General features: G+C 36.1%; 1 protein-coding gene across 2 annotated transcripts in view; it reads right to left on the bottom strand.

Annotated features, from left to right (window-relative positions):
- Window positions 1–22,280, bottom strand: part of GLRA3 (glycine receptor alpha 3) — a 92,876-nt gene extending 70,596 nt beyond the window's left edge. For both annotated transcript variants that reach the window (XM_069855753.1, XM_069855754.1), the window contains exons 1-2: window positions 21,923–22,280; window positions 5,159–5,286 (exon numbers count right to left, since the gene is read on the bottom strand). In XM_069855753.1, the coding sequence (XP_069711854.1) occupies window positions 5,159–5,286; window positions 21,923–22,032 (238 nt within the window). In that variant the 5' untranslated portion in view covers window positions 22,033–22,280. The remainder of the gene's footprint in view (window positions 1–5,158; window positions 5,287–21,922) is intronic.
- Window positions 22,281–26,708: the final 4,428 nt, after the last annotated feature.

The raw sequence follows: 26,708 nt of genomic DNA, 5'->3' as shown, positions 1-26,708 counted from the left end.
ACGTGGACAAAGTCAATCTAATTTATTTAAACAAATATCAATTTTAATTGTAACACATAATTAAATCAATTAAAACAGCTTATTTAGGGGTTCAAAAGCTTTACTACATGATCTTTTTATAAGGCTTTTCATAGGTATTAGTCTTGATGAAGTGAGAGACAATCGTCTTATCGGTCTTTTACGTCGAACTTATTTAATGTCAGGGATAAATAGCCATTTCTCAAGGTACGAGGTGATTGCTGGTGAGTTCCCCATGGATCTGCACTGAATCCTTGCAGTCTAGAAAATGAGACATCGCAATCTAATCTTGCTTCTGGTATAAGATTATTTAGGGTGGTTGTATATAAAGCTGACTGCAAGGAGGTGCCAAAAAATTACAAACTGCGGAGCCGTCAAGCAATAAAATGTCTGTCAAAATTCAGTGTCAGTTAAGTGCTAAATAATCCTTACTGTGGACTCCAAATTACTGATTTTCACATGGGAAGGAGAGGTTAGATTAATTATGGATGGTTCTCTGGAAGCATGCTCTGTAATCAATAAAGACAGGAGAATGCAAAGAAAAGCATGAAAAATGACAGACTACTATACAAGTAAATCACGAACTTCCATCTTCAATTGTTCAGAATTTCTCTTCTGTCTTCCTCAAAAGGATATATTAGGGAGAAGAGAGATGTCAAGAAATCAAACTAAGATCATAAATTCTACGAAATGCTGCCACACAAGAACAGCTTACACAGAATAGGACTCGTTGGAAAAGGGATATGGTAGGAAGTGATATATAAGTATACAAATCTGTAAACATCAAAAGGAAGTAATCCTTTTCCTCCATTTCTCAATATGTAAAGTGGCAATAAAATCAGTAAAATAGTCACCAAATTTAAAGAATATAAAAAAAATTATATATTCCACTATTCCAAAACATGAAGATTTTATTGCCATAAAACAGTAGAAAGTTCAAAGTATGAACAGCTTCCAGAAGTGACCAGAAGAACATATTTATGTATTATTAATTTCTTCATATATTAATTTTTTCACCTAAGTCTTAGCTTAAGAAATTACTAAACTAATGACTGTTGAACACTGTTTGGCAATACCAGGGCAAGGAACACTTTACATTTTCCTATGTAAGTTCCTCAGATTTCCACCTTACTAGATTGTAAACAGAATAGATTTAAAAATATAACATATCTTCTGTACCAGGTTAATTCTGAGCATCTAGGGACCATGGCAATTTTTACACATGGATCGCCTTCTATGACAAAGTGACTCGGCTGCTGGATGAGGGAAAGGCTGTGGATGTGGTCTTCCTGGACTTCAGCAAAGCCTTTGACACAGTTTCTCACAGCGTTCTGCTTGAGAAACTGTCAGCCTGTGGGCTGGACAGGCGCACACTCTCCTGGGTGGAAAACTGGTTGGATGGCCGGGCCCAGAGAGTGGTGGTAAATGGTGTGAAATCCAGCTGGAGGCCAGTAACAAGTGGGGTTCCCCAGGGCTCAGTGCTGGGTCCAGCCCTGTTCAATGTCTTCATTAATGACCTGGATGAAGGCATCAAGTGCACCCTTAGCAAGTTTGCGGACGACACTAAGCTGGGTGGAAGTGTCGATCTGCTGGAGGGTAGGGAGGCTCTGCAAAGGGATCTGAACAGGCTGGACCACTGGGCAGAGTCCAATGGCATGAGGTTTAACAAGGCCAAATGCCAGGTCCTGCACTTGGGGCACAACAACCCTATGCAGTGCTACAGACTAGGAGAAGTCTGTCTAGAAAGCTGCCTGGAGGAGAGGGACCTGGGTGTGTTGGTTGACAGCCGACTGAATATGAGCCAGCAGTGTGCCCAGGTGGCCAAGAAGGCCAATGGCATCTTGGCTTGTATCAGAAACAGCGTGACCAGCAGGTCCACGGAGGTTATCCTCCCTCTGTACTCGGCACTGGTGAGACCGCTCCTCGAATACTGTGTTCAGTTCTGGGCCCCTCACCATAAGAAAAAATGTTGAGGCTCTGGAGAGAGTCCAGAGAAGAGCAACGAAGCTGGTGAAAGGGCTGGAGAACAGGCCTTATGAGGAGCGGCTGAGAGAGCTGGGGTTGTTTAGCCTGGAGAAGAGGAGGCTGAGGGGAGACCTCATTGCTCTCTACAACTACCTGAAAGGACGTTGTAGAGAGGAGGGTGCTGGCCTCTTCTCCCAAGTGACAGGGGACAGGACAAGAGGGAATGGCCTCAAGCTCCGCGAGGGGAGGTTTAGGCTAGACGTTAGGAAAAAATTCTTTACAGAAAGGGTCATTGGGCACTGGCACAGGCTGCCCAGGGAGGTGGTTGAGTCACCTTCCCTGGAGGTGTTTAAGGCACGGGTGGACGAGGTGCTGAGGGATATGGTTTAGTGTTTGATAGGAACGGTTGGACTCGATGATCCAGTGGGTCTCTTCCAACCTGGTTATTCTGTGATTCTGTGATTACATAATTTTGTCCAAATCTGGAAGCATTTCCCCTACTTGCAGGTGCAGATATAGTTTGGAAAAGTGGAACAGCTGAGTAAGAGAGTACCGTGCTATAGGATCGATGTACTGGAAGTAAGAATATTTTGCGGTGGAACAAAGATTTTAGAAGAGGTCTTAATCTTCTGTTTTATTTCACAGCTAAATAAAAACTGAGAGATTTTCCTATTACTTCTGTTGAACAAGAAGAAATATGCAGAATTTCTATCCAAAAGCAGAGAACTCAGACAGTATACCTAATTATTTGTTAGGGACCAAGATTAGCTACGACTGAAACATGATAGTTAAAAATCTTTTCTACAAAGGAATTTTATGAGAAGAACAAAGAATTTAAAATTATTTGAATTATTTTGCTAGTACTTATTCTGTTTCTTTGAAACTGTTGCCAGATTAAAAAAAAAACATAAACAGGCATTAAGCCCCAGCACTTGTTCTAGGACTAATAAAACTAAGCAGAAAGTAGCAAAGTCACTTAGGGAGATACTTATTCATAGTGATAGATCTGAATCATTCTGGGAAGATTTGTTCAAACTGCATAGCTGTCTAGAAGATTTAGAACGTGCACTTTCAGAAAAAGAACAATGTCAAATTAAGTTTTGTCTCTTTAAATTTCAATAGTTATAAAACAAGTCTCAAAGACTTTTGAATCATGCTTTCAAGAAGTGCTTTATTGAACTCACTAACCTCTAAACCATCTGCCTGTTCCTCACTGTAGCTCTATCAGAAAATTGTGTTTGCATGGTTTCTATGACAAACTCCAAAATCCAGTTCCCAAATCAACTCCTAAGCTGTATGCTCCTCATTTTGAAACACTTTGTAGGACTTCAGGAGTCTCAAAGAAGAAGGAAGTAAAACTGCAGTGGTTAGGCCTTGCCTTAGGTTGTCTTTTGCCCAGCACAGCTTTACATTAGGTTGAACATGCAGTTTGCAAGCTATATATACTGTGGCAAGCTATGTATACTGTGGCAAGAAGTCAAGGTAACTTTAATAAAGCACAGAAATAATTTAAGAGCTACCATGCATATAAGTAAGCAATTTTAGAAATGCAGTGGTTTGCATTACTTTACAAATATTGTTTAATACATTAACTCTTCAGGAAACCAGGCACTAGAACATTCTTCAAAGTAGTTCTCACAAGGAAAGTCCAAGGGATTTGTTCTGTATAATCATCAGAGTTATTGATAAATGTTGTAAGTGTTATAGAGATGTGTTTCAATTTCCAGTGCACGTTTATAATTTTTGGAGAAATACCAGCACTGTTAACTTACTAAAAGCAAAGTAATTCCAGCTGCAGTAAATCCTGGGTAATAAGTTTATATAAACGGCACCAACTGTATATATCTCATTGGTGAGGAAGTAATTTGACAAATTGCTTGGTCCTTATGAATCAGTCTGGGTAAATTCTGGCATAAACGAGCAAATAGCAATGGTGTTAGAATAATAACTACTTAAGTTTCTGGAACTTGGAAATGTAAGAAAAATATAAATTTTAGTGCTGAATAAGAATTAAGGTGGAAAGACAGTGACTGATGACTTGGAAAAGGACTGTCTACCTGAAGGAAAATTTTTGTAGTAAACATGCAGTAAAACCCACCTTACAGTGAAATGTTAGAGCTAAAAGGATCTCTTAGACTCAAGAAAATAAGCATAGGAGGAGGTAGGTAAGGCAAAGCAAAAAGAATATAATTTTTATAACAGTAAGTTTATTCTTTAAAAGAAAGTATATTCTGGCAAATTTAGACTGCAAACTTGATTTAAAAGATCAGAAATAGAGTTAATTATAGTTCTACTATATTATTTGAACTCTTTCATTATGAAAAAAAGAAGTAAAATTAGCCTGAATTTCCCAGACAGCAGAATTTAGAATGGGCAGTATTATTTATGTAGCAGTTTGTGTATTTGTATAACAATATAATTCACATAATCCTTCATTAAATATTCTAGAATGCCTGAATCTGCATAATACTGTGTGTGCTAAGACCCTTGCAAGATTTAATCATTGCATTTGCAAACTTTGAACTTCCAATCTTCTTTGATTCTCCTGTGTCTTGTTTGAATCTCCTTTGTGATAAATGCATAAAAAGCACACATCAAGAGACCATTCCAGGTATTGCAAACCTGCAGTTTGCGTGGAGAAGTGAGAACAGGGAAACAAACAGGAGAAAAGATGCTGCTTTTGCCATTTCAAAGCTCAGCTGGGGCACAGGAGTAAGTAATCTAATTTGATGACAGATTTAGTAACTAAGATAATCTCTCTTGAGTTTTACTTTGATAATCATATCATTAATACACTTTTCCTTTTAGTTAAAATCATACAGGTATGAAGATTTGGCCTCTCTTTCACAGAACTTCCTGGAGAGCTGTAGGCTATGGTAGTCCAAGGTAGGAACTTGAATCTATTAACAAGCATTTCAGAAAAGAAAAAAAACCCCAAATCCTATTAGAAAATTCAAATTTAGTGATAAGTTAAATTTTCAAAAAGTTTACATTTTGGGCAGCTGTAAAAGTGACAGGAACAGATTCTATTGCTACTTAAATGAACTGCACAGAAAGGCAAAACCCCCCACTTTTTATTTCAGTAAGTGCACTTCCTAATTTTCATATTTGTTCCAGAAACAGCATCTGTGTGAGAAGAAATACTGAAATCCTGAAAGTTTAGGTTTGAAATTACCTTTGAAATTTGGTCTGATCCTTGCATCGTAGCCTGACATCCTACCCATTAGTTTATCCAGGAAATCAGATGGCGACATTGGCATGCTACGAGATCTTGCACTGTCTGTTTCCTTTGTGGCTACCAAGCTAATAGCAAGGAAAAACAAGCAAACAGAAAAACAGAACAAAACAATTTATTAGAGATTTTGTTAGGGAAACTGATTTTGCTCAACCACTTAGTTCACTTTTTTATGAACAGGAAAACAGGAAAGCTAGGATTACCTTTCAAGCTAGTTTAGGCTTCAAAAATAGTAGCAGCAAAATAATGAAAAACAGTGAATTCTTTTTATATCTGTCATTTTCTATGCAAATTTTATTTTTCTGAGCTGCATAGTTATAGGTTGCTGTTACATCTTCCTCGGGACTTCTGGGGATTAATAACATTTCCAGTCAACAGTAAATAATCCATTATCGCAGAGTTAAATAATGTGTTAAATAACCTACACAAATAGCTGTACATATGAAATATAATAAGTTGGAATCTATTTTAAGATTGGTCTGTTTAACTGAGTGCAGTGTAATGAAGCATAGATCAGAAAAAAGTAATGTGGATCTTTCACAGAACAGTACTACTACCACCAATTTTAGTTCAGTCAATGTTTATGTTGATACTAAAACATAATAAAACATATCAAACAATCTCTTGACAATAGTATTTTTTAATGTCATCTCAGTTAAAAAAAACCCAGAAAACAACAGCTTGTTGAAGGAAATATCTTGGGACAAAATTTTCACCTCAGGGCCACGTGGCAAATGTCATCTCCTATAGCCTCCTCTCCATACCTATGCAGAACTCCCACTGACTTTCTGAAGTGTGCTCTGTGTATGCCTAAAGAGAAGAGTATCAACACTGTGATCAGCCATGTGGACCTGAAGAAAAGGTTTTTATTGTTGTGGAACTTCTACTCAAGTGCTGGCCCAAACACTGAAAAAAACAACACAGTCAATAAATATAAATATCTATCTATCTAAATAAATAAATAAATAAATAAAATGATAAGTACCATTGTGATACACAGTGCAACTAAAAGCATTTGTGGCTTTTGGAGTCTTAAAAAAGATAAAGCTTTTCTTGTTTGTGCTGACTTTTATAGTAAAATATCTCTTGCCTATGGAAGTGGACTTCTGTTACTTACTCTCTTCATTATCTCCTGTTAATGCCAATTCATTCTTTCAGAAGTGCTTAAATGTGCTTTGTTTAGAAGTAAATGCAGGGAATAATGTAAGAACCTTTGGAATTTTCTAAGTAACAAAAAAACCTATGCTGAACTTTGTTTGTTAGCCATGGATAGAGTTCCAAAATGGAAAAAATTCCATACAGGTAAGCATGTATGCAGATTCCATGTTAAGCGCAGACTGAGAATCTCGTTATTTTCCTCCCAGGACTGTGTTATTCAGGACATGAAAAGTTACAGTTTTTATGGCAATTTCCATTTAGAAGGTCTACCAAAAAATCATTGTTCAAATTTGAAATTTGGATTTAATATCTTAAATCAAAAATCATTTCATATTAAGTCTTGAGTACTACAAAGTTGGACATGCATGGTATTTGAACACAGAAATCTCTAGAATGCTGTGTTTTACTCATATTTTAATTAAAAACAGCAATTAAGTCTAATTGTAATATTAGCTGAAATCAGAAAGTTTAAAATCAATCCTGCTTATTTGCTTACCTACTGTTTATTCTTTTCTATGTGTAACTTAATTTGCATATTTCTAGATTATTCATAAATTTCTAAATTGTTGAATATTTCTAAATTGTTCTGAACACTTTCGTACCTCTTTCAGTGTTATCCTTTAGTTAAAACATTTCTTTAGTCTGCTTCAGTATCTAACATAGTTCTTCATTTCTTCCTGTAGCTGTTTAAACTATATATTACCTAAACAGGTGGACTAGATGATCTTTGAGATCCCTTCCACTTTGGCACTCTATGATTCTATGATTCTATGATTCTTTTTCTGAGAAAAGTAAGTACTTAACATATTCTTTTTCTGGTTCAGTTTGAAATTATCACCTGAAAGTGGCCTCTGACATAATTTTCATTATCAATATTCTGCAGGTATCTGATTCATTACATTATTGCAACACGTAGTCAGTTATGTTTCTATAAAACAATGTATATGGTTGTAAAGCCAATAAAATAAGAGAGTCTGATTACACTTTGCTGAATGTATCTATTTGCAGGGCAGGAGAATCAAGTTACTGTGGATATATATATATATGTATGACACACTTAGGTTCTTATACTCTTCTATAAGTAAGTTATATATCTGTTATATAGGGTATATAGAATTTATGTATATACATATGAGATATTTCTCTGTCTCCTATATTTTTATTCTGGATTTAGCTTCTTTTATTGTTAATGCACATGGTGTCCTCCATTATAGGTAACGATAGCATAATTCCAGGAGTGACTCTGCACACCTCTAAAAGGAATTTATTCTGACTTGTTGCATTCTTTTAAAATAATTTGTGCGTTAATTTTCTAACAGGCAGAATTAGAAGAATTTAATATCAGCAAAACATTTATACTGTGATTCATTCAGAAGTAATAAGACTGTGGTTAGCATGAAGTCATTATGCAACTTTGAATTACCCAGAAGGAAAGCTGTACACTATTTCGCATAGACATGAGGCAACGAAGGCTTCCTGTTGCTGAAGACTTTTATTGGAGAGAGATGATAACCCTCCAGTCTTCTGGTCTATTCGTATTGAACAGTAAAGTTACTAACAAGAATGCTAGCCCTGGTAGTGATTCTGTGTTGTTCATGTGAGCAGTTTGTAAATGTTACTAACAGTTGTAAGACTTAAAATATCTTCAGATTTCAGACATAAAGCAATACTTTATTTCACTTTCCTGAATGTATCCTGAACATCTTTACAGTGTAAATCAAGCCTTGCCAAACAATGCAAAAGAAATTTGTTAGCTAAAGTAGTGGACAAAAATAAACAAAGAAAAGTGGAAAATGTGGTCAAACAATGTATTCAAAAATTTGTTACTGGCTGAATTTACACCATCAAAAGTCAGGGTAAGAATTTTTGTGCCAAATAAACTCCTATAAAAACCTAGTCATGAACAGAAAATTAGAATCATCAGAACTATAGTTGCCCCTGTCTTTGATGTATTCTGTCTGTTAAATCAGTGTTCACTTAAAATCTGAGGAGAAATGAGCTTTGCATCATGCCTCGAAGACTGTCAAGTTGGAATTTTGTGGACTGAGATAGGAAAACATTGTGAATCGCAGGTTTGTGCATGTGAATCATATGACAGTGCATGAGAATCACATGACAGTGCATGACCTACCAAGAGTCACATTTAAGTTAGAAACTGTTAGGTCAAGCTGAGGACATTTACAGTGGGTTATAAATATTAGAAAGTAAGAAGCAGCCTGACACAGCCAAGATATCTTTTCTTTAGATCAGCACCCACCTCCTAAATTCTAGACAAATAGCTGCTGGAGGGAGTTGTGGTAACAATGGTGTTCAGCACTGTCATCTATGGTCTGAAAAGAAAATAAAACATCATTGATGGCTTAAAACTAAATATTGCAAAAAAAAAAATCTGAGGTATAAATATCAATGAGTGTAAGAAAATAACACAATTTCTTAAGTCCATTTAAGTAGAATAGTTTAAAACAGACAGAGAATGGATATTAAGAGCTATATGAATTGGGAACGTGGGCAGAGTTGGAGAAAGAAATGAGTCTGAAGAAGGATTCAGAAATCGTGTTGAACAACTGAACACTGTTGGGGTAAAGTTCTCACTGCACTACTGTGTTATCTATTGGTGTGGAAAGAGTGAAAGATGAGAAAGAGCACAAAGCTCACTTATTATTTTTTATTATATTAATGAGAACAGTTCTGGAACATTGCATCAAATTCCATGTCCAAGATTTAAAAACATATTAAAGCACTAGGAAAGGCACTGAACAAAGCCACTAAGCCATGATCTGAGATTTAGAGAAATTTCCTTATGTTGGAAGACTTTTAGAACTCCATCAACTTAATTTATCAAAATGAAGACTAAAAAATAACCTGGCTGAACTGTGTAAACTCCTCAAAGGGGCAGAAAATGCCAGACACTTATCTAAAGAAGAGCAGAACAAAAATCAATGAGAGAGAGGAGAATTCAAAAGGGAATCTAGGCAAACAGTTTTATAAATAAAGGTAACTTAACAGGAGATCAAATCATACCAGCCAAGAGAGTATAGCTTTCTAGAAGAAACAATTTAGTGAAACATAAAGCATTGTGTTTCATATATGGACTGTTTGGTGAAAAATTACCTATGATATATAGAAAAGTAGGCTCAATTCAGAGTGTGCGCTACAAATCTCATGGAGAAATCTTCAGATTGTCAATAGAGATGTTACAGAATTGAAAAATTTAAGGAAGGGAAGAAATAGGCATGGTTCATAGTGGAAAATTGTGTATTCTCAAGGTCCACCTACATTGGGGCTGTGTTGCAGGCATGCAGGTGCCTGTAGTGTAACCTCTAATCTGAATTGCAAGTTACATGTTTTAATGTTGGCCCAATCCTTTCACAGCAGGGTATTTGACTTACTAAGCAATTGTAAGAGCATCAGCTCTCTGTGCAGCATGGAATTAAGCTCTAGAACGGAAACTGCACTTGAGCTGCCTGTGACCTACAGGCAGCTTAAAAACCAGAGCTTGACCGCTACCAGGAATAATAATCTAATGTTCCGTATTTCACATGCACCTGCAAAGAGGAAAGAATTTTAAGCTAAATTATAACATTGTCATGAATGCAAATGGGCATGAAAAGGCCAGGGATAAATTTAGATCATAAATTAAATAAATTTCAAACACTGAAACAACTCAGTTCAGAAATAGTTTAGCACTTTGTGTAGAGACAGAAAAGATGTGTACATTTCAAGATGGAGCTAGACAAGAATATTAAGATGCTGTGTCATCTGTGACTGCACATTATAGGGATCAGCTCTTTTCTAACCCCTCTACTGAGGATATGTTTTCAATTTTATTGATTCCTTTATGTGTTTAAAATTATTACTACTACAGAAATCTGAAAAAAAATATTTCATTAACATAGATATGCAGCCAGAGCATCATCATCTACAGAATTAAAATGGAAGATCTTATCTAGAAGCTGGCAATTTAGATGCCAAGAGAAAGCATGGGTCATGACTGTGTGCTCCTGTAATATCTATTTACAGTAGGCATGTTTGTGAGAGAAAACCTCATTCTCTTCCCTTCCTCCAAAAGAAAAGGATTGAGAAAAACTATTCAAAGGGCATTAAACAATCTCCGCAAATATTTCCTTCTCTAAAATATTTAAAGCTACTTTCCCGTGATGTTTTCGGAGAACCCGTGTATTCCTACTCATAAACTCTCTCTTTTCCATCTGCCCAAACTTCTGCTTTCTACCAAAGCACAAATAAAGGAAAGGTGTATTTTAAAAAGGTGTATTTTAAAAAATAATTTCAATCATGCTGCCTTTGAGAAATGTATATCATTTCTGTGCTACAGAAAGTAGTGTTTTTAATTGATCTCACCTCTCTCTTTTAATCTTCAAGGTGGGTTCTTAAAAATCACTTTCAGTGTGCTTTTCAGCCATAAAAGGATATTTATTTATTTGAAAATATTGAAAGAAAGAAGAAATGGACTACTGTCAGCATTTGTATAAGAAAGTTTGTAGCTCTCCAGAAGAGTTTAGTAAGAGTAGCATAGACAAAAGATGGAGGAAGAAATTACATCTAACATTTTCCAACTCTTCACAGTTTGTTGCTGTGACAAGTGCATGATAGAGATAGAGTATGGTGTGCTATAATGATACCCTCCACTGTAAATTTCACAGAGTGAAGTTTCCAACTGCAAGTTAGAGTGCTACCTTAATTTACCCAAGTTATTCCAAAGTATCATTAAGTTACTTTTGAATACAAATGATACAAATTATCTTTTAAGTAGATGGTGTATTCATTTTCTTCCTACCATAGTTAAACTTGCTGATTTTCCTCATCTAATCATAAACTATTTCTTTCATCTCAGACACAATCCGTGTTAGCCATTCATAGAGGTAGAAGTCTTGTATTTCATCTTACAATGCATATTACAAAGCTATTATATTATGCTTTGCCTGCATTATGATGGTCCAATAGCTCTTTCATTTAATTACTTAGCTTATTCATTAAAACTGCAAGTGTGGCCAAATGCCTGGAGAAACTGAATCTCCTATTTGTGGTCCACTGTCTCCAGCTAATATATGAAGGTTTTTAATGCATTGTACATTAAAAAGCTTTGCAGAAAATCTCAAGGAAATTAATTGCACACTCATAAGGAATGTAGTAACTGTAGCCAGCCAATATGCACTCAGCTGCACCTCACAAACAGCAATACACAAAAGCATTTCACTAAATGAATTTGAATTGGTACTTATTCACTGATTCACCAATAATGGTTAGGTGAATTAATCTCATGACTACTTCACTTCATTCTGTAACTGTTAGTAAGGGTGCTAGAATTCACCAATTTTAAATAAAAAATTTTCAGATATAGCCATTTAATTAACAAGGTCTGCTAAAATAAAATGACCTTCGAATAGGAAATGTCTGATAATTGCATTTTAAAAACTGAAGCAGTAAGTTTTTCTGGTATGAAGATAGTATTTAAACCCTCTTGCGTACAACATAGATCTCTTAATAAAATGTATTTGTTGTGATTAATCATAAAAATGAATGTTATGTTTGAAGAAGTAAGAAGCATAGAATTTATTATTTTTTACTAAGGAGAGTGCTTCCATTTATGTGATTCTAGATGAGTCTAAATTTATATATACTTTTTTTGTTTGTGATTCTGTACATATATATAAGCACAATGCTACCACCTTTGGGGGAAAAAGTAATCTCTTAAGGTAAAAGAAGAAAATTAATTTATCAGCATTCTTCATAATCTTACGGGCATGGCTTTCTAGCTTAGTTAAGATATGGATTCAATAAACTACAGGTTGACACTCTGATTTTGTTTTCTTGTATAAGACAGGCTTACTGTCAATTTCAGACATGCAGTATGTGAATTTTCTTGACATTTTATGAATTGTGACTTGTGAGTATTTATTCATTGTTTTCCCAGAAACACCTACTTCCTTCTCAGTGTTTTGTACCTGTTTTATACCTTAATTTTGTAAATGTTCTAAAAGCAAGTCCTAGTTTCTTGCTGTTCCTTAATTTCTTCAACCAGTTTTGGGGGGAGAGGAGGAAACACATACAGCTATACAAGGAGATGAAAATGTTTTAAATAGTCAAAGACCAAATATTGAAAGATATTCTTCCAAAGACCTACTGCATGGGTTAAGTTTTTGACAACTTTAACTTTGAAAAATAGATAAAGCTTTCCAAAATTCAATTAACTGTTATGTTTTGGGTTTATTTTAGACAGATAAAACTTACCTAAAATTAATTATATACCTTTGAAAATAGAAACTGTCACTAAATAATCTATAGTAGCCTGAAGTTGTATTGTTATCTCATTAAAAGGATCATTTGCTTATTAACTGAAGAATTGAGAGAAGTTATTGGAGTAACGGGTCATTGCCAAATGACCAAGTAAAATAATTTTCAGAATATTATCTTTCATTATCACCAGACATTCTTCAATAAAGGCATGTTGAAGCTGAACAATTACATTTATTTTTGTCGTTAATGAATGATTCTTCTAACAAATTGAACTTGTGCAGGACTTGACTGATGTCTTTCACCACCATAATGAATTCAACTGAATTCAATGAGGCAACAACAGATTGAAAGAAGAATCAATTAAATGAGACTTTTGCCTGGCTCTAATCTGCAAACTATTGTTTCCCAAGGCAAGCTCTTCCCAAATCTAGGAGAAACCTGTGAATACTAAAAATAGTTCTACAGATCATAGCTGTGTGGTTGATTCTGTATTTTGAACACATACCGTATGTCCTTTAAATTGTACAGCTCCATATTACTGCATTTTCTAAGTCTAATAGACTGCCTAGATTTTTTATTCTTGATGTGGAATTGACCCTTTAGCTAATTTGCATAGATTAGATTGCTGTAATATCACTCAGTATAAACAGGAACAGTGTCCACTGATGTGTGCATCTGTAAAGAAAAGTTATTCATCATAATCATAATTAATGGTGATTTATAATTTCGTAAGTCTCCTGTTCATCCTTTGCCTTGTTTTGCTTTAAAAATCCACTTTTATGAGTTGAAAACCATGACTGAAGGAGAAAACTGGGGTTCTTTCATACGTTTCTTGTCAAACATTTCTTTAACTACTCATGAAAATCTCATATTAGAATGAAATGCTTGAGGTTCATAGATAAAAATTTGATTTTTAATTAAACCCCTGCATTTATGAAGACTGAAGCATAATTCAATTAAACACTATTCCATGTGCCTTAGGGAAGATCTGCTTGTATCAGTGCAACAGTGTTGTCCTGTATCTTCAGTAAGCATGCCAGATGGTTGTTTAGAAGATTGGACTTTTTCTCCAAAATAAGTTTGATAGGACGTAAGTTAGAGAAAAGCTTAACATAGCCTGAAGAGTCACTCACCTTAAAATAAAGTATTCCAGCAATGAGAACTAAAGCCTAGACAAGTCAAAACTTATCAGTAAATAAAACTCAGTTCTTTCCCAAAACATTCCTCATGAAATTGTTTATTTTGATTAATAAGCTAATTATAATGTACATAATGTGCTATTGCTGCTGATTAAGAATTGTAAATTAAGGTAAAATATTTCTATTTGGAAAAATACTGATTTCTTGAAATTGGCTTTCACAGAAACATATCTGTTTCAATGTTGTTATCATGAACTGCTTGCAGGCTTGAGTGGAATATTGTACAGTGTTCTTTCTATTCTGCCAGCCACAATCAGTTTTCTAATGTCAATCCGAACTGAAGGTAGGGTCTTAGGTTCTAAATTTCAACAAATTCTCTGAGCATTTTCCCCAAGGAATTGAAGTGATTCTTTCCTGCTTTCTGCAACTTAAAATCCCTTTTATGCATTGGAAAAGTAATAAAATCTTTTCAGAGCTTTGGAATTTTCTGTGAGACAGGAATTATTCAATAAACTGTGCTAATTTCCATTAGATAAATGGGTTAAGTAATTTTTCCTTTTTATTATTTCTAGTTAGAATCATTCAATATAAGACTTTATTTAAGAAAAAACAAGGTTGAGCTTCAGGGTGCTGATGACAGTGACAAGATTCACACCACATCAAATAACGACAAACCCCAGTTTTCCTAGTGCATGCACTGAAGCATATTCCTTATTGAATAAGTCAGAGAAAATTATGTGAAGTTTAAAAACCAGTGCTATTAGCGTTTCATGTTTCCACCAAAATTATCCTGGTCCACTACACATGCACACATTCTCTTTCACGTGCAAAGTGATGTTTAACTTGCCCTCAGATTCATGCTTTGCCATACTAGTCTTGCTTGGGCAAAATATCCAACACTCCCTTAATTATCATGTGATTCTTATAAGCTTCATAAAAACAAGTGGAAATATGCTGGGCAAAGAACAGACATGACTGGATGTGTTACAGTCTATATTACATGCAAGGCACTTTATTTCCTGAAGGCATCATCACTGGTAAAAAAAAAAAGGAAAAGGCTGTTCTGTTAAGTATTACTTAGAGAATCTGAACAAGTGTCTTTGTGCTTGCATTTTGATTACAGATGAAAATTTGAGTACTCTTACATCCAAAGATCTGTGTACAGGAACAATAAAAATTGGTAAAGAGATAGGCATGTTATGAGAGTTCATTTGCACAGTGTTAGAATTTTGGGATAAGTTTTGGAGGTAAAATTTTAATCGAGAAACTGCCTGCAAATAGCTTTTCTAATTCCAGTTCTCTACTGTATTGTACCTTTTGTAATCATGGATTACTGACGCAAGTGGGTGCATTTCATATTCAGCTTGTGTGGTAAAAAAGATGCAACATCTTGTTCAAAATAATTGTGTATCCAATCTTTACTGTGCAAGCACTGAAGGAAAAGAGAAGACAGTTTATGTTACTTTAACTATTGGAAATTAAGAGTTAAAGCAAACTCTGATAAATCTGCTTCCGTTTTTTTGAAAAAAAAAAGAAAAATAAGATTTACATAAAGCATTCTTTCTGATATTTAAAGCAATAAAAAAAAAAACCCTATAGATTTTAAAAAAGAAATCTTTTATGGGATGTGGTCCAGATGTGATGCTGAAATCTCCCCATTTTGATTTTAGTTTTAATACTGCTGAGTCAGAGGTAATGGATCTGACCCAATAGCATCAGGGAAAACATTACTTAGATGTACATCCTTTTGTGGAGTTGTTACATAGAAGCTTAGGCACAGAATTAACATTTACTTTAGAATACTGTCGTTAGCCATAATTTAACTGTGTGAAGTTAGTGTTCTTGTCAGTATTGTTTTCAAAATTATTGGTTTTCCCTTCAAAAATGAAACGTTTTCCCCTACTATTGCCAGCAAGCTACCACTTTGTGACATTTATTTCCTTTATCTAATATGGCATCCTTAGCCAGCAGGTATGTTGCTCACAAAACTGGAAGTTCAGTTGGTCCTTGCAGATGAACATGTCTTAGCCTACATATGCCCAGAGCGTGGATGCTCCTGTGCATTACTGAATCAAAAAGATGACAGCACAATTTTGGAAACTTTGTAAAATTAAAAGCTTTAGTAAGACAAAACCTCAGGAACTTTTTAGTAATTGAGTCCCAGTAAAAACAGTAGCTCCATTATTACAACAGCCCCATCAGTGACCATGTAATTATGTCAGGCCAGAGGCTTCCTGAACTTTGCTGCATTTTCTGTAGTCACAGGCTGTTTCCCTTGGAAACTGCATTTCACTAATACTTCATGTCAACAAATAGTAATTTTAGTTATAACAGTTAGTTATAACAGTATTGAAGAGGATTGGTCTTCCTTAGGGAAGTCCCTACCTGGAAATAGTCTGCTCACTTTGTAAATCTGTGGTAGGGGAGTAACAGGGTAGTAACAGGGTAGTATGTAGTATAGGAAAGTTATATAAGAATTGTTCATTATGTAGAAAGTCCACTGCAATGTATAACAAGTGTTATTACCGGATTTCTTGTTGAATAATTCTGGAACAATTTATTACACAGCTGACTGGAAGAGTAACAACAAAATGCATTCTTTTCTACTTTTAGTACCACATTATGTCTATTTTTTTACATTTTTCCTTTACTCTTTCTTTTTACTCATACTTAGCATTTATACTTTCACAGCATATAAAACCATCAGTCAGGAAGGATCATATTGCTTCAGAAGTCACAAAAAATAATGGCTTATAGTCTGTGCTAGGAAAAAAAGTACAGCCTCAAAGATGCTTGTCTTCTTATCTCTTGATTTTTTGTGCTGACTGTTCTGTTTCCTGATGCTTTTCTCATTCTCTTGCTTTGGACCTATATTCTTGTTATAAATAGTTTCTAGTTGTGTTCCTGCTCTCTGAGATATTCCTTTTTTATGCTGGTAGTTGATAGTTATCCTCAAAATGATGCCTTATGCTCAACCTGATCACAATGACTACATATTAGTGAAAGAAAAAAGTCCTCTTTTTCTGTTCCTATCTCTTTTACAGATTCTTCCAATAAACATCATGAAGATCAGCATGAAAAGCAATAAAAAGGAGAAGAGGCAACACCACACATAAGGGCTCATTATTGTTCTTTACTTAAGAAAATCTGATTTGCGGGACTCGTTCCCTATAGGTATTATTACATAATTCTCAGTAAGGTCATTTGAAGCTTGTATTCTAAATCTGTTAAAACAAGAAGCTCTAATCGTATAAAAAATGTCATTTTCTGTAATTGTCAAGATTTCTAGGATATCTAGATGAGACTAATCTGACAGAGGAGCTATTACATTTTTTGTCATACAGAAACACAACACTTTTCTCCCAATATTACTTGCTTTTAATTTTTTGCATCGATTGTCTAGGAATGATTTAGGAGAGGTTGAAAAGTAAGAAAGTGTCACAAGTACAGTAAGAATTGAACACCTCATGTTTTTAATTGAAATTTCTTTTTTATTTACTTTTCCTAAAGTTTAAAACATTATAAACTCAAATATCTAAACATAATTCTCAAAATTATAAACATGGTATTCACAAAAATAATGGTTTTGTACAGAAATAAAGAATGGATAGTAAAAGCTCTGATCAGACTCATACTCATGAAAAGACTCATATTTGTTCCAAAGGGATTTCAGTGTTTTGCTTGTATAGTTGAAATATGAGGATATTTGAATTACATATTCTTGGCTACCCTCCCCCCTCAACTTTTTTTTCTGAATTTTGGAAGGTACATTGCCTGCCTATGGGTACATCCTGCAAGGGAGCCCCAGTGCTCTTCGCTTGACATTTTGTGATGACCCTGAGCACATTTCCTTTATCTCAGGGTTTTGGCTACTCAGGCTCAGTGCCAGCTCTGCTAATGCAGCAGTCCAGCTTTGAAGCAGAACTGTTTGATAAAAAGCTGTAGAAATCTCAGCAGGGGTTCACCCCTCTTCTCTCAGGAGCTGGATTTTTTTTTCCTTTTTTCTTTGTTTGCCTTTTTTTTTTGGCTTTCATTTTGGTTTTCTTTGGTTGGTTGTTTTCTTGTTTGGTTAGTTGTTTTTCTTCCTCAAGAGCATGGGATGCTCTTAGTCTCTGTGTAGTCTACTGTGCAAGCCCACGTTCATCCAGCTTTGTATTTTCCTAATTCTGACCCTTAGCCTGACCTGCTGACCTAGCTTTTTGGCTTAACATTGGACCTGCCTCAACACTACCAGCTCTGCCAGGCTCCTGCCTCTTTGCCGTGAGTGTGAAATCCCAGCTCACCTTCACTTCCCTTGCTGCTCTCTGAGACATATGAAATCTTTTTCATTAGAACCTGCAGTCTGTTGACTGATTTATCCTACAGAAACTATCTTTCCAAATTGAGTCTAGGTTGCTGAGGAAATGTACTGTGCCTTGGTGCTCTCATCTTGACTTACGACATTTTCTTTCACACATGATTTTATTCACATCCTGATTTTAGCAAACATTTATTTCTTGAGTAGAATTGCAGGTATAATTCTTAACGTATTAACAAACTACTGAAGTCTCATCAGAACATCTTACAATCTTTCTTTTCAAAGATGTTTGGGATAATATGTCAGATATAATATTTCTAACTGTTTTTTGGAGGAAATAATGCTGTCTTAAATGATAGTGACTTCTGCTTCTTAAAGCTATTAATCTGAAATCAATTTGCTATGCAATGCAAGGATAATTTCAAAATTGCCTAACTGTAAGCTCAAACGTGCCCCAAAGTTAGGTTGCATGGAGGTTTCTCTCATAACAATTGGGTGTCTAAGTGGAATTAGCTGTATCCGTGATACTGTTTCCCTCAATGTAAGGCCAAAGGGCAGAGAGTAGTGCAAGGAAAGATGCAGTAACCTAATTGTAGCATGATTCTTGTTCTATGGTAACATGGCTACCTAAAGAAATATCATATCAGAAGAATCTGCTTTGCATTTCTATGATGCCACATACCTTTTGATCCTGTGCTTTCCTCATATGCAGGTCTACACATAAAATACCCATCCTACAGAGTCTCTGGCAAGTCCCTGACAGTGTGGTTCTAGTAGAGCTGTGCTGGTGCTCATGCAAGTTTGAGACCTGTCACAGAACTTCTTAATTCACAAATATGATCTTTGTATCACATCTACAAATATGATCTTGCTTTTAGAGGGACATCTTGGAATGCAGGTAAATCCACAGGACGTTTTGTTAACTCTATTACTTTAACGAAAACAAGAATACTCAGAGATTAATATAGCTTCAAACCATATCTTAGAAGTGTTTATTTTCCTTCTTTGGTAGTTAATTAGTTACTTTTAGGTTTCATTAAATTATTTTACCTAGTTTCTACTTTCATTTTTACATCTCAGTCCAGTTCTTAGTATCATACTGGGCTTGGCCTGGCAGTCATTAATAAATAATATTTTTTTATTTTTTTATTTTCTCCCAGTTCTCAAATATATCACTGAAAACATATTAGAGTGCTATGTACTTAAACTCTTGGTTTCCATTTCTAAAATCTATCAATGTATTACCAGTAAGTATATTCTTAAACTATAGTAGCACAAACATGCACAATATTAGGAAAGGCTATTAACAAAGTTTTATTCTTTCTACAATGTCTTTCAGAAATAAAATTAATAACTAGATCCTAATAAATACCTTGTTTCAGTCATTTTAAGAGCCTTTAGATATGGGATGAAAAGTGAATTATTTGGAAAAAAAAAAGATGCAGTTTCCTCTTTTGAAGAAAATCAATCCAGAGACTGCTTAAAGTAGCATGCCTATCACTTTACACTGAAAAAAAATGCTTGCTTTCATTTGACCCATACTGAAAAGAAAATTAAATGCCTATCTTCATAGTTACATATTTTAAGCAATCACTTTAAACAGCTTCAGGACTGTTGGACAAGAATTGAAAGTTCTTGCCTTGATGTTCCTTCAGTCTTCCCCAACAGACTTAAGTGATTGTAAATGAAAAGCAGAAAAGTTTTAATGTTGCATGATGTAAGAGAAGATATATTACTTTTCCACAATGTTTGAGCAAGTTAAACACTTAAGGTTTGTTTGTTTCTGGAAATTCATAGCACATCTATCTTCTTACTGAGGATGTTATATAGATACTAAGGCTGGAACTTGTGTCTCTTATGGGGAGTGAAACATTCTATTATTCCCTGTTCCTTTTGCTCTAATGTAAATCACTTCACAAACTTAAGTTGGAAAATAATTAGAATTATTGGCTCCAGGAAGTTTGGTAATTTTAAAGATTTAATATTTTATTTTTTCCTTTCTTTTTTCCTTTTTTTTTTTTTAAATGATCTCCATTTTAAAGCATGGAGAAGACTCCTGCGTGTCTCAAAGTGAATTGAGTTTCTCAGGTATTATTGCTAGACCTAAAGTCACTGTCAGTCTCTATATTGAGAAGTACATCAAAGATATAGGAAGATTCTGAGCAGCTTTCTGAAGTCTTTCTCAGACTACACAGACCTAGTGCACAGTAATCATGTTCACTGTGATAAAATGACACTTTAATAACAGCAGGCTATTACAATACAACAATTATTTGGACATTGCACAGAATAATTGGAATTCATATAAAATAAGATGCTGGTACACATTTGGAAACAACAAAATGTTAGTCCAAACTTATGTGATACAAAATACATGTATGCTTTCCAAGACTTTTTCACTCCCCCCTCCCTTGGAATATAATATGTGGGTTTATATCATTAAAATAAACAGTGAATCTTCAACAGTAGGGTGACATTTAAATAATATACAGAGGAAAAATAAGTTCTGTGAGTACATTGAAAGAGAATAATAGCAGCACAGTACTGCTTGCATTGCCTATGCTATACAGGGGTTTGGTCATCTACTCTGAACATTAAATAGCTATTGCAACTGGAAAATTTAAGCTGTAATGTATTTGCATTTACTCTTTCCTCCCAGTATCAACCCCATATGATTTGATCCAGTTTCTTAAAATCTCATTCGTTTGGCACAACTACAATAAAATTGCATTATAATCTATTTACATTACATTAATATCTGTATTGATACAAAACAGGTCATTAAACTAACTTCAAAAAGGAATGATATACTATAAACCTGTGAGCACCTGTTAAGTCTGTCATCGTTGTAGGCACTACATGCTACTGTTTTAACTTTGCAGTTATAAAACTCTTGCGTCTATAATCTACAAACTCTCTCTGGAGAACCACTTTTCAAATTTTAGTTTTCTTTTTTATCAAGTAACAATGTGATTCTAAAAATAGTCTGACATTGTAATTTTATATCCTGTAGTCTTTGTATTGTGCTAGAGAGTTAGAACATTAATAGCAAACATAGTTAATTCTACATCATCAGTAAATACATGATGGCATTGAAGTCTGTTTCTTTACATGTCTGTTATTACTTTTTAAGTTCTCCTTCACCTTTAAATGCAAGACTCATATTAATTTTAGGCTGCTATCATGACACTTCCAGTGCTATGTCTTAAAAGATTGCTTGCATTGATATCACATTACTTCAGCTAGAAAAAGTGTACTAGGCAGAAAGTGGAAAAAAAGTGAATGAACCTCAGTCTTCTACTCAAGTCATAATTTATGTGTATATTTCTATCTTTCATTATACAAATCCTGGACTGCAAGTAGTACAGCAATTGTTTTCCTTCCTGAGGGAAATTCTGTAGCTGTTCACTCAGCTGTCATTTTTTTCCGTTTCTGTACAACGCTTGCCTGATCTAATGCAATCCCTGATTTTGCTTGACTCAAAAGAACAGACGGTAATAAGTCTACATGATACCAACTCGGATTATCGTCCGTACCTTTTACACGCAGGCACTTGCACCTAAAGAATTTCCAAGATCATTAGCGTTACATTTCCTGCTAAAATCAGCGGCATCATTCATAGATCAAGCAAGGAAACGCAAATTGCGAACAGGTGAAGGAGATACACAGTCTTCAGCCTGCGAAGTGCACAATGACCTCCGAGGCGATGCGATGCCACGAAGTCATTCGCCAGGCACAGACCCACGGATTTGGTTTTCGTGCCTGCAACCAAAGGTGGTGAGAAAGGCAGGGACCGCGAGTCCCAGGCACTTCAGCCACCCGCGAAAAACGGCTTCCCCGAAGAAAACAACTTACCTGAGCAGCACAGCGGCTTCCCACAGATAAAACCCCGAGACAGCCGCGCGGAGGTACCCGATCCGGGCCATTCTGCTCTCGGAGTCCCGGAGCCGCCGCGTCCGAGGCATCGGCGGGGCTGGGCGGCGCGGCTCCCGCGGGCGGCTGCGCGCCAGCACCCTGGAGAGCTCCGCGGGCTCCGCGCCCGCCGCCCGCCTTATCGCCCCGCGGCGCCCCGTGCCCTCCCGCCGCGCCGCCCCGCCGCGCGCGCCCCGCCGCTCCGCATGGCACCCGAGCCGCAGCCCGACCCCGGCCGCGGCGGCCGAGCCCGCCCGACCCCGGCGCCCGCCAGCAGCCGGCACCCCGCCGCCGGCCGCATCCTGGGGTCGCCGCGGCCCCGGGAAGGCAGGGCGGGGCGAGCCCCGGCGGTCCCCGCGGAGCGCGGCGGGGCGGGACCGCGGCGGGGAGGGGGCGCCCTGGAGGCGCGGCCCCTGGAAAGGGAGCGGGCGGGGGCCTGAGCGCCTTCCCTTCTGCGGGAAGAGGGGTGGGGGGGGGGGTGTGCCCCCGCGGAGCAGCTGCCGCTCCAGAGCTGGCGTGAATGCACTGAACCGCAGGTCTCTGAACGGGTTGAGAAAAGAGGGGTGGGAGTCGCTCTGCGTTGCCCGCAGGGCTGGTGGCGTCTGTTTTCTTAGGTTTCCTCAGAGGGGGGAGAAAACACCTCTGCGTTTCAGTCTCTTTTTGAAACTGCGATGCTGATGGTTACAGGGGAAGTATATCCTGTTCTATTCCACTTTGCGGAGAAGGGAGATGATCTAGTGCCATAAGGCTAATAAGGAAACCCAAAGAGTTTGAAACTTTGTCTGGGGAGGGGAGTGGAAAGGATTATGGTAAGGAATAAGGGAAAGAACATTGTAAGAGAGAAATAGGAAAGTTATTAATGAGAAAAGGGAGGAATGGAGAATGAGGTTATATGTACAACTGATAGCAGGAAAGTGAGATGATTACAGTTATTGCCAGAGAAACTAAACAACATTTCAAGCAAGCCAGCAGCTGCTTGCATTAGGAAAGTGTATGAGCTGATATTGAGAAACATTGAGAAATTCTTGTGGGAGTCTGTATGGATTGTGCATGAAGTAAAATGAAAGGTATGTGAGGAGAGGGACAGAAGGAAGAGGAAAACATACCTTAGATTGTACAGCAGGAATACTCTGTGTAAGCCTAAAAGGCAGTGCCTTTGAGCACCTACATCATGTCTGGGAGAGCCAATGGAAGGAGAAATCTGGGAGCAGTTCAGGAACGGCTCAGCATATTCTTTCTCAGTGTTTGTCTTGGTATCATTTGCTGGCTTGCTGTTTTTCTATAGCCACCTACTTGTGTTAGACAGCAGTTCAGCTACTTCAGCTGAACTTCCCTAGTTGCACAGACAACACGACTCTTATTTAAACTGCTAAAAAGCTATAGAAAGCTCAAGTGGTGAAGAAGGAAGTGAGTGGGGAAAAAGGCAAAATTAAACACGTGATGCAGAGTAAAAGAAACTGAAATTTGATCGAAGTATAATAACTTATTACAGAAAAGGGAAGGTAGAAAGATTGAGAGTGAAATATAGAACAGCTCTTTACACAGAAGAGAAAAAGTGATCAAAAGATCATTAAGTAAAGGAGATACAAGAAAGAAATAAGAAACTAGGATTTTATACATTCCTTCTATCCAAGGACAGGGCGTGTGTTAGAAATAGAGTATTTCTTTAGAGCAATCACATGTTCCACCTCTGGGTATATTTTCTTTCTTTGTTTCAAAAATATCCCACACGTAGCTCTCACCTCAGCTCTTAATTTATGTTTTCCATTTTCATCATATCCTTATTCTTTTTTTTTTTCAGTTCTTCAAGGTTGTCCCAGCAGGTATCACTAAATAGTAACACCTATCACACATTTTAGATCCCATTTGGATTTCTTTGTTGGTACTTACCAAGTGTATGGCTGACAAATGTACTAGAATATCACTTACTTATTTCCTTTGTTCCTTGAACCCATATTTTATTAGTAGTGGTTACATAAATTTAGGGGCTCTTTGTATTTGGTAGTTTCTATGTCCACTTTGCAAAAAGTTTATCCCTTTGTTCTTGCCCTTCCCAGAGCCCTCAGTGGCAACAATGCTAATGAAAAGAATCTCTTTAAACCCTTAACTGAAAACATAGTAGCAAAAAACCTAAAGAATCCCTCTTTCTGCTCAAGGACAGTCTCTCAATGCAGATGCTCTACAGAATCAGTATAGAGTACTTCCTTTGTATATTCAGAACACTTGATTGTTATCTTTCCCCTTAAAGTAGGTATTTAGTGAGGCTGCTTCTCCAGGTGCTGTTTATCTTTGTGTGTTGTTTACTTCAACAGTGAGTTGGTCTAACAATTCATTTATTTGCCCTGAGACAGGTGCATTTTTCTTATGATGCTATTAGTTAAAACTACCACCACAAACTCTCCAGTTCTCCAATAGGAAGAGGTCTATTAATTATAAATATAGGCTATATTTTAGATATGCAGAACTCAAACTTCTCAGAATCCCTGTGGGAAAAACAAACACTTGTGTTTCAAGTAGCAACTTTGCTGTTGCATCATTTTGTTTGGCTAAATGCAAATGCTGTTTTCAAGCTTTTGGAAATTTTCATATGGTTAGCATTGAATATTAATACTCTCTTCTAAGTGGATTCAAACACTTCACCTTGATTTATAAAAGGTCCCAGTTCAACAAAGCACTCGAGCAAATACTGTTGACTTGAATGAGATTAGAAGCAAAGAAACATGCTTAGTTTTTCAACACAAGCTTTGATAAAATAGTCCATGTTTTAAGTATTTTAATTTAATATCATTTTAATTATAATCTTTTTATTCCATATCACTGCTGGTAGACTTACCTGCTAATATACAAAGCTGAACACAAGATATCTCTTGATACTTCTGATAGATACAGTAAATTGAAAGGTGAAACTTGTTTGAATATTCATTTTAAAAATGAAACCCATGGAGTGTCACTATGGTATGGATCTGTTTCAAATATTAATTTTGTTCATCTATATATGCTTCATATATCTGAATAACAGCACTAAAAAATATTACTCATCATGCCAAACATGATAGCTGGTATTTGTATACCATATGCATACAAAGCTGAACTGTATAACTCACTTTCAGTAGTAATAGGGGCTAAATGAAGTATATTCTTGACAAATGGAAAACACAAGTATGTTGAAATGATAAGTTTTCAGCAAAATATGTTAATGTCAGTCTCTAATTCTCCAGATAACCAGAAGGCAGTATAGCTACCCTTTCTAAGGTCCAACCAGTATTTAGGTGTATCTGAAAGTATACCCTTTGTATTTATGAGTTTGAGAGATATTCACCAGGAGTGATGCGGAAGTCAAAAAAGGTTTAAGATGACTGGAATGAAATGATCCTAATGTGAATCATAATATTAGATTACTTTTATTTTGTCCTCAAAATGGAGATGCTTGAAAAACTTTGTGTATTTGCACTCATCAAGAGATAAGCATAGGTCAGTTTTACAGAGTAACTTCAATAATGCTCAACTTATATAACTGGTTGCAAGATCATGCAGCTACTCAAGAGTATTCATTCAGAGAAGCCAATGTGCAAACATGGACTGAAGGACTGTTGAATATATTTTTTCTGTGACAGAGTCCTTGTGGAATATTAAGAGAAACTAATCATAGTGGTAATCATGAGAAGTTGTTATTATCATTTTAGTGTGTCCAAAGCTGGAACATGTTATGGTTCGTTAAGTTTAAATAATCATTCTGTAACAAGGCTGTTGATGAATTTGAAAGATTTCTGGAAAGAGCTAAAAGAATATTACAGTTGGAATATTTTTCTAGCATAATATTAAAGAGGCTGATCTTGTAACATCCATAAAGGTTTAGAGGGGCCTTTAGATATCATGATTTTTAAAAAGACTGTGAAGCGAAGGGAATTTTTTAAATAAGTAGAACTAGCAAATGAATAGGACTGGAATCTGATAGACGATGGATTCAGAATAAAAAAAAATCCTCCTTTCAAAGCAAATAAAAGATTGAAACAACTAAAGAGGGAGAAGATAAAACAACTGATCACCATGAGAAGAACTGATTACCATGTAAAGTCTTTAAATCTAGGTCAGCTGTATATTCTGGGTTTGATCCAGAAGCCACTGGGTAAAATTTGATGAGCCTTGAGATTCAGAAGTTCAAATCAACAGTGGCTCTGGTGTTAAAACATGTGAATCTATAAACCTATGATATTTTGCCGTGATGCATTCACCTACAAAGTTAAAGTTAATTACTTTCTTAGAATAGCAATAAATTGACCTTATAACTGTTAGATTTTTTTCCAAGCTGACAGAGTTGAAAACCACATATATCATAATGGTAATGAATAAAGATCTCACATCTTTACCACACTTTTATTTCCAGTTTGAACATTCCAGCATTTTACAAGGATATTGTGATGGGATATGACATCACTGTAGTTTTAGATCCCGCTTTTGCTGAGACATGTTTGATTATGTTAATTAATTCTCAGTACACAGGATTCCCCAGGATGTAATTCATTCAAGTGTGAAACCCCAGAGGCTTTGACCTATTACTAAACACAAAGCTACAAATAGAATAGTTGTTTTTTTGATAAACAATCCTAAAATAGAATGGCCAACTTTAAAATGTGGGATTAAAGTCACTAAAAAGAAAAATGCAGTTGTTCACTTTACCTCAATAAGCAACAAAAAGCTTAGCGATGTAGTTCAGTCTCTGAAAATAGAG

The sequence above is a fragment of the Phaenicophaeus curvirostris genome, chromosome 4, assembly GCF_032191515.1.
Source record: "Phaenicophaeus curvirostris isolate KB17595 chromosome 4, BPBGC_Pcur_1.0, whole genome shotgun sequence".
In the NCBI taxonomy this organism is placed as follows: Eukaryota; Metazoa; Chordata; class Aves; order Cuculiformes; family Cuculidae; genus Phaenicophaeus; species Phaenicophaeus curvirostris.
The sequence above is the reverse complement of the archived record's forward strand: the minus strand, read 5'-3'. Positions and strand labels throughout refer to the sequence as shown.